The sequence below is a fragment of the Mus pahari genome, chromosome 1 (genome assembly GCF_900095145.1).
Source record: "Mus pahari chromosome 1, PAHARI_EIJ_v1.1, whole genome shotgun sequence".
In the NCBI taxonomy this organism is placed as follows: Eukaryota; Metazoa; Chordata; class Mammalia; order Rodentia; family Muridae; genus Mus; species Mus pahari.
In genome coordinates, this window is record NC_034590.1 from 124,846,182 (window position 1) to 124,855,416 (window position 9,235).

The 9,235-nt window shown below is 37.1% G+C and overlaps 1 protein-coding gene across 1 annotated transcript; it reads left to right on the forward strand.

Moving 5' to 3' along the window:
• Nucleotides 1–5,522: 5,522 nt before the first annotated feature.
• LOC110329044 (olfactory receptor 5B12-like) lies at nt 5,523–6,511 on the forward strand. The gene has a single exon (XM_021208597.1). The coding sequence runs from the start codon at nt 5,545–5,547 to the stop codon at nt 6,487–6,489; it is 945 nt and encodes a 314-aa protein (XP_021064256.1). The 5' UTR covers nt 5,523–5,544; the 3' UTR covers nt 6,490–6,511.
• Nucleotides 6,512–9,235: the final 2,724 nt, after the last annotated feature.

The following is a 9,235-nucleotide window of genomic DNA, read 5'->3' on the forward strand; positions in this document are numbered from 1 at the left end:
ACTATCATTTTCCTATGCATACATGTATTCTAGGTAAGTTGTATTTGTATGTTTCACACTGTATTTTCTGTTTTAGTGTCTGCCTTTTATATCATATTTAAGTAGTATGAGTAAAACTGGTATTTGTTTTGTGTGGGTCTGGGCTGGTTGTTTAGATATTATGGATGTAATCTCACTGAAATAAACTGATATTTATTCTCAATGGTTCAGACATTTAAGAAATGTGAAAAAATGAATTTCTATATTTTGATAATATTTTCATTTATTATTTGGGAATTTCATATCTTGAAACCCAAGCACTTTTACTTTTCAGTCCTCTCAGGCCTCCAACACACTTTGGGAGAATAAGAAGGAGGAGCAGAAGAAGAAGGAGGATGAAGAAGAGAAAGAATAGGAGGGCAATGGTAACAATGATGAGTAGAACAAAGAAGAAGAAGGAGGAGGAGGAGAAAAGAAGAAGAAGAAGAAGAAGAAGAAGAAGAAGAAGAAGAAGAAGAAGAAGAAGAAGAAGAAGATGAAGAAGAAGAAGAAAATAGAAAAAAGTCTAATTTGCGTTGCCCATATATAGCCTTTAGCATGGTCAAACTCCCAGTGGCCAGCCCCTTAAAGAAAGCTGAGTTCTTCTTCTCAAGTAGCACCAATGTCCAAACTCACCAGTTCTGGAGAGCTGCCCTTCAGCATCCTCACTGTAATTTTAAAGAGCTCTTTTATATGACTTTTGTCCAGGCTGTTACTCTTTTGTGGATGTGGTAGTGGTAGGGGTTATCACAGGATCCTTCTATGTCTCTCTTTCTGAACTGTGAGCCTTGATCATGGAAAAAGTAGCTTCCTTCCCCTTTACAGTTAGCAGGAGCATGGATCATGGATTTACACACTGTTCCTGGTAATAGTATGGACCATGGACACTCACCTGGTCACTAGTGTCAGTGTGTGCTACTGATCTCAGCATGGTCTCTGTTGCCAGTACAGACCATCTACATTACCTGTACCTTTGCCACTGCACAGGCCACAAATGCCAATTACAGCCCTCATTGGCAGCACAGGCCAAGACCAAAACTGTGGCCTCACATGACAGTGTAGGCCACTCCGATTAATATGGTACCTGGCAAAGACATGGTCCATGGACATCAACATGGCTTTAGGCTGCAACCTAGACCATGTACATTCACATGATCTTTGGTGAAAACACAGGTCACAGATGTCAACACAGATTCTGGCCAGAGTGGGGCTACAGATTCAGATATGACCCCTGGTAACAGCATAACTCCAGGTATCACTATGGCCTCAGGTGGCTACAGAGGCCACTCAGAGATGATAAATTTCTGAAACCCACTTTATTTAGTAATACACTCTGTAACTCTATGTTTTAATGGCTATGATGAGTCATGGCCCTGAAACTTATCCTGAGGCTTGCTTTGTGCATTTTCAAAGGAAATCATCATATGTAAAACAAATATACCCATGTTCTTCCACAGAAGTTGAGATAGATCCCTACAGATACAGCAGTCACTTGATCACTAGTCAGATGAGATAAAATGTTTGTAATCCTCATGGGATGCTCTTCTCCCTCAGAGCTCCATAACTATATAATTAACACCTGGTTCCTGTTCTACCTTTTAAATCATGATTTAGCTTTTGTTGTCTTCTTGTAGAGAGAGCAGCCAGAAGATTAGTCACCATGATGATTCATTTATTCATCTAAATGTTAGTAATCACTTAATAGCAACAACAGTCTTCCCTCAAGATGATATATTATTTAGATCCCACAACATTGGCTAGGGAGTAACACCTGTAACAATCACATTTATTGATGTCATGACTTCAACTCAAGTAGAAGGATTGTAAGTATTCCAGTATTCCTCTATCTTCTTATAGTAAAAGTCTTCATATAGGATATTGTTTAAGCAATAAGTGATGAGATGATTATCATCAAAGAAGATATATCTGTTGACTCCAAGGACATTAGTAGCCTTTTGCTTAATATGTTTTGCCAGCTTACAGTGAACTTTTAGTCTTTTGACAATATGTTAAGTAAGACTTTCCAAATACAAGTGTACTCTTTCTTTCAAGGACTAAATTTCTGACTGGATACCTGATCCTATACAAAGGTGCTGGACTTGAGTGTTGTATTATTTAGGAAGAAAGGTAAGTCTCTAGGTCAAGCCACTGTCTTCATAAAGTTCTAGGCAGGTGAATTGTGGTAGCTGAAAGGCTAATCTTTGCCTTTAGATATATTTGATTTCCATATTATCAGTTTTAATAATCTGTTTCATATAGCTAGAAGTAATGTGTGTAAATACCAATGGGGTTTCATTAGAACATATATGTTTTAGATGAGGTACAGAAAAGAATAAAAGACTTTGTTTGATTCTAATCTTTACAACATAGACTTCTATGGTTTTGATCATGTTCGTTACACATTTATCTTAGTTTTTATCAGAAAATATGTTAACATTAGCTACCTGGATTAATTGTTGAATTTATGAAATGGGGAACAATGTAAAATGTCATTGTAATCTGGGAGCACATCATCATTAAAAAAAACCCATAACAGATAGAAGTTATGACATAGGGGAGAAATCAGGTGTAGAAGCCTGTTTTATCGTTTATAGTACAATAAAATAGGTATAAATTTATTCAAGCCACAACTGACTATGAAAATATGAACTCATGATCTTAAACTCCAAATCTTCTGGCAGAGGCTTTTCTATAGTGGGTGATATAGCTTATGAACTGATTATGGTTGGACTAAAGTGTTTACTAGGTCAAGTAGCATCATGTAGTTCTGAGACAAAACAATGGTTTCTGATTGGGAATGTGAATGAAAACAGCAAATAGTATTCACTGCTGCAGATAGTTCAGACCATGAAGCCTCTGGAGGTCAAGAGCTATGTGGTATATATCTGTACAGTAGTGTAGGTCTGGAAAGGAGCCCACAACCTGGGGAACCATAGGGAACAGCTTAGTGCCTTTGGAGACAGCGGAAGAGTCAACAGCACCCAGCACTTTGTGTGGCATATGTGTGTTACCAAAAACACTGTTCCTTTTTACATCAGTAGTTCCATTTTATGAGTTTTAAAACTATATAAAGATTTGTAGATACAGTTCTTATCTCTAAACTAAAATTCACAAATGTAGATTATTTTCATAAAGTCATATAAACTGACATTCAGATTTGATTCCACATTTGTGATTTTCAGCTATTCATATTGACTTCAGACAATAAATTCAACATTCAGACAAACAATGAGCCAGTCAAATGAGTTACTTTCTTATACTCATTTTGATATTAGATATAAAAAGTTTAAATAATATTTCTTCATTTCAGAGATCCAAGATTTACTTCAGAAAGAAGTTGGTTTTAGGCTTTGCTTGTGTTTTCTTTAGCCTTCACATGTGATTCAATGTGAGTACATTTCAGTTTCCATATCTCTGAACTGCAACTAATTATGTACTTATAAGTTCTGATGATAAAGTAGGAGTTTCTAAACTGGTGATAGGAACACAGCAAAAATTAAATAAATGACATACAGATAGATAGTCATGATCAATTTCAACTTTTATGTGTATAAATAATAAATTAAGATAAAATTAATCATCTGTATTAACAAGTTAGTAGAATTCTACCAGCATAATAATGTTGGAAGATGAAGGATGAGGGGAGACTTCAAGAAACCTTTGTACCTTGTGTTATTCTTTGAAGAATGTATTAGTATGAGAAGAAATAACATTTTGTAAGGATGCTTTGTTATTTTTAAAAAGTTTTTATTTTTCCTGAAATAAATTACACAATGCTTCAATCCATTAGACAGTTTCCAAACCATACAGGGTGGAACATATTCTGGAGTCAGAGTCAGTGGAATTGGTGTAAATTCAAGGCCAGTCAAAAAGCAAAACCTAAGGAAACAAATCCAAAGGAAAATGTTCTCTCATTGTAACCAGTAATAACAAGGGACCAGTATAGTTCCAAAGAAACTTTGTAATTCTTGCTCTCTTCTTTTCTGTTTTGTTTCTGTTTACAATCCTAATTTTAAAAAAATCAATTAAATTATAATTATATCATTTCCTCCTTTCTTTATTTTTTCTGGTCCCATTTTAAAAAACACCTTGCTTTCTCTCTATTTTTTGTTATATTTACACACACACACACACACCCCTCTAAATATATAAATTTAACCTGCTCAGTCCATTAAGTATTACTTGTTTGCATGTAATTTCAGGGTTGACCCCTTTGTATTGAATTACCAATTAGGGGACTCACCTCTTCTTTACTTGACTGTCCATTTTGTCTAGCAGTAGAGACCTGTGAGACTTACCCTTTCATGTTAGTATGTCTGTTGCTGTTATGCTTCTTATTTAGCATATTGTTGATGTGTCTTGGATGAGGTTTTTCTGTCCCTTTTGGAAGACAAAGTCTCACAGCAGATTTCCTGGTCCTCTGTCTTTTACAACCTTCCTACTTCCCCTTCCATGGTGTTCCCTGAGCTGTAGATGCAGTAGTTGTATGGTAAGTGTAACCACAGGGGCTGGGAACTTCATGATCAGTTGTTATCTACATTTTAAACAGTTGTCATGTTCAATAATCGTCTTCTTTTGTTTCAAAGAGAAGTTTCTTTGGTCAGGGGTGAGACCACATTTATCTGTGGGTAAATGTATGCAATTAGGAATTATCAGTTTATTTAGTAAAGTGACAGTAACAGATACTCTTTTGAGACTCATGTTATTCATGTCTCCATGAAACTTTTTAGCTAGGTTTTCAGGATTAGACATGATTTCCCTACTGTTGAGTGATCCATAAGTCCAATTAGAGAGCTGTTGACTACATGCTTGATATTTTATTTTTGTTGTTGTTACATAGTCTATGGTTCCTTGGAGAGGGCTTATCAGTCTAAGTAGAGTAATTTTATTTAATCTATGTATGTATATGTATAAATACAGATTATATGCATTATAGGTTATATTAAGTAAATAAGTAATAATGTGATTCCTTATAGCTTTTACAGTTTTATTTTGCCTGTCTAACATGCTCCTCCTGAGTTAAAGTTCCTCCGTATAGAGTAAAGTACGTTATTTTTTCTTTCACTGTGATATTTTTTTAAACCTGATTTTATATGTAATAGAAATGTTGGTAAAATTTTTGAGCTAATTCTTAATTTTTTAAAAAATTTGAAAAATTTTCATCTATATTATTTATTCAAGTGAGTAACATTTAAGTGACAAAAGGTGTCTTGATTACTCTGCTGTGGATAAATTTCCTCCAAATTGAAGACATCAGTCTGTAAAATTTAAAACCTCTATTAATGTAATAAAAGTTAAGTGCCACTGTTTATAGATGCCTTTATTCCTTGTATGGGATTTTCCCCTGTTTTTGTTATGATAAACTCTATGTCAAATGGATTACATAATACCATGAGATTATTCTTGGCAAATGATGTTGTATTTAAGCATCTCAAGTTATCAAATGACAGACACGACCAGCAGCACCCCTTCCATTCTCATTCTCATCTCCTTTCTCTTTGCTACAGGACAGCCACATGATCCCCAATGGAGAACAGTACTGAGGTGACTGAGTTCATTCTCGCAGGATTAACAGATGACCCAGAGCTCCAGATACCACTCTTCATTGTCTTCCTTCTCATCTATCTCAGCACTGTGCTTGGGAACCTGGGAATGNTAGGGTTGATCCTGCTGGACTCACACCTCCACACTCCCATGTACCTTTTCCTCAGTCACCTATCTCTCGTGGACTTTGGTTATTCTTCAGCTGTCACTCCCAAAGTAATGGCAGGTCTACTTTCAATAGACAAAACCATAACACACAGTGCTTGTGCCACCCAATTCTTCTTCTTTGTAAGCTTTATAACCACAGAAAACTTCCTCTTGGCTGCCATGGCTTATGACCGCTATGCAGCAGTATGTAAGCCCCTTCATTACACCACCACCATGACTACAAACACATGTGCTTTTCTGATCATAGGCTCCTATGTCTGTGGCTTCCTGAATTCCTCTGTCCACACTGGGAACATTTTCAGGCTCTCCTTCTGCAAGTTCAATGTGATAGACCACTTTTTCTGTGATGCACCACCTCTCCTGGCCCTCTCATGTTCAGACACCTCTGTCAGTGAGATGGTGATTTTATTTGTGGTGGGTTTCAATGATATCTTCTCTATTGTGGTCATCATGATATCCTACCTGTTTATATTCATCACTATTCTGAGGATGCACTCATCTGAAGGACGCCAGAAGGCCTTTTCCACATGTGCTTCCCACCTCATTGCAGTCTCCATCTTTTATGGATCAGGCATCTTCATGTACTTGCAGCCTAGCTCCAGTCACACCATGGGAAGTGATAAGATGGCATCTGTGTTCTATACAATGATCATCCCCATGTTGAACCCTTTGGTCTACAGCCTGAGGAACAAAGAGGTCAAGAGTGCATTCAAAAAGGCTGTGGAGAAAGCCAAAATTTCTCTAGCATTCACATTTTAATTATATAAAGTCTGCACAAAGGCAGTTTTATCTACCTCAAATTAATCTTCCCTCAGTTCAATAAGTGGATTTTCTTAGGGACAGTGTCTATTAAATATTTTTGAACTCATGTAAGATTCTAATATTTTATCTAATTTTAATCTGGTATTATTGGGATTGAATCTAGTACCTGGCACCTGGTAAGCAAGTTTCTTTCCACTGAACTAGATTTGATGTCCACATTTGGACATTTTAATATAATTTTCTATTCCCTGGATATTCTGTCTTTCCTGCTGTCTTCGTTAGGGTTTCATTGCTGTGAAAAAACACCATGATCACAATAACTCTTATGAAGTATCTTAATACCTGCTATTTCTACTTGGTATCTCCAGGTCTGTTTTCCTCTAACAGGGAAATTAGATATTATGCCTCTCCTCAGTAGTCCTTTGTTCCACACATGTTAGCTTTGCTTTGTCCATTCTAAGAATATATTTTCTAAAATATATAGCCTCAAGGTCTGTAATGAAGGGTCAATGACTTAAAAATGTTTAGGTGGCCTGAGAAACTTCCAGCAGGAACATTAACATGACTGATAACAGCTGTGGGCTGACAGAATCCTGCATAATTTTGATAAGGGTATTAACATATCAACCCCCTACTGCAATCTACCACTTTAGGACTACAGAGTAACAGAACTACAGTTGAAATCTTTCTCAAAAGTTTCCTTTTTTTGTTAAAAAAAAAATCACCAAGCACACAGCACCATGTGCCCACAATTTCCATCACACCCTGGGGTAGGGGTAGATGACATAGATGACTGGTGTCCTTCAGTTGTTCTGATTAAAGAACAATTTTTATGTTAAAAACAAAGGGTTTGGCTAAACTGTTATTTGTACCAACTGATAATTATACCTTTGAATGCTGTAATGTTGAATAGCTGTAGCTCTGTGTGTACATGCTCTGTGCACAGAGTTTTTCCTCACTCAGTTAATTGTGTTTAGTAAAAGGAAACCATAAACTGTAAATAGGCACCTTATAGGGAGCTGTTGGATGAATAGTGACATTTTTGGGGAAATTTATTGATTTTTCAGAAGGTTCTTTAACATTTTATTATTACAGTGGTTGTTAAGGTAATCTTTTCTTGAGATAATAATGGTGTCTACTCTGGTACCTTCCAAAGCACCTACAGACCTAGGTTATAAAGGTTTAGCCATATACAGAAAAATGATGGTTGAATCTGACCATGTTAGAATCAACTCCCCATAAATATATCAATATCAATAGATTTCATGCAAAAGACTTTTATGAATACTAAAAATATAAACATGAAGAAATACCATGAGTGGTTCTCAAATAACAACGACATGCAAGACACTGTTTGGTCAGGAAAGAAAAATAATTGAGGCCAACTATTAGTAAAATTTGTACCGGGATCACTACATTAAAACTCATTGTTACACACTGTCTTACAATCTCTGTTTCCAGGTGAGATACAATGAGCTAAGCCACTGGAACATATTACCATGGAATTAAAAGTGTATCTTCAACCCCACTGTCTCAACACCAGTGCAACATTGATCAAGACTTTGTTTGCTGGGCAGTAAGATGGAGAAGTAAGCAAATGTCTGCATCTTGAAAATTAGAGATAGATTTGTACTAATCTAACATTGAATGAATTTTGATAGCTCGAGTGCCCAGGACAGTGCTAATTCATGAACTGGCCACTAAGTTCATTGTTCCATGATTTTTTTTTTCAGAATGGGATAGCCTTTCATCTGGTCAGGATCATCTGTGTCTGGTAGAAAAAGTGTGTGTGTGTGTGTGTGTGTGTGTGTGTGTGTGTGTGTACTCACTATCTTTGTTGACCAAGAAAGTAGGAAGCATAACTGCAGATCTTCATCTGTCCCTTTAATTCGCCAAATCCAAACTCTCTGTGTCACCTCCAGATTTGAAGCACACCACCTGCCATGGCCTTTTGCCTCCATCTCTAGCAGATTACACAGCTCTTCTCCTACAGCCTTCCTCCCCACTTATTCTGTTATTTTATTCTCAAACTTCATCAGAAATTAAAACCTACTAGTCAACCCTAGCAGCAAACCACGTAGGCAAGCTATAGATTTTTCACTTTTCTTCCTTCCCTGCAAATTAGATTCCCCCAGTCTCATGCCTTGTTCTGTAGCAACTATTTGTTATGGTCTCTCCTCACTCTCTGCCTCCCATTAGACTAAGCAGATCCTGGTAGAAGACCCTTCTTTCCTCACTCCAGTGGACTCTGTAAGTCCTCCAACATAGCCTAATCCCCATAGTTAAGTGTCAGAGCCCAATACCTAGTAACACATTTTATTCGGAAACTATTGTGACTATACATGGAAAGGTCCTAGAAGAAGATCTACCATGCACCCAGAAGAACCCTACCAGGTAGAAATCCCATCTAGGAACCACTGAGGGCAACAGAAACCAAGGAACAAAACACACACCTAACAAAGACAAGATCAGATATCAGCACCTAAAATTACAATCTTCTCAAACTCAGATGTGCCGCAGACGGACTTTGCTGGGGTCCCTGATCTGCGGGGAACAGGTCTCTGGTTGCAGGTGAGCGAGGATTCGGCGAATGTGAGGCGACAAACAGACAAGGACACAAGAGAGTGTGGTATCTGAATGCGAATTCTCAAACTGAGCATCAGACCATTTATACAGGAGAAAATAGGAAAGTAAGTACACAAAACAGAGGAATGCAAACCTGGAAGGGCTGGCAGGAAACAAC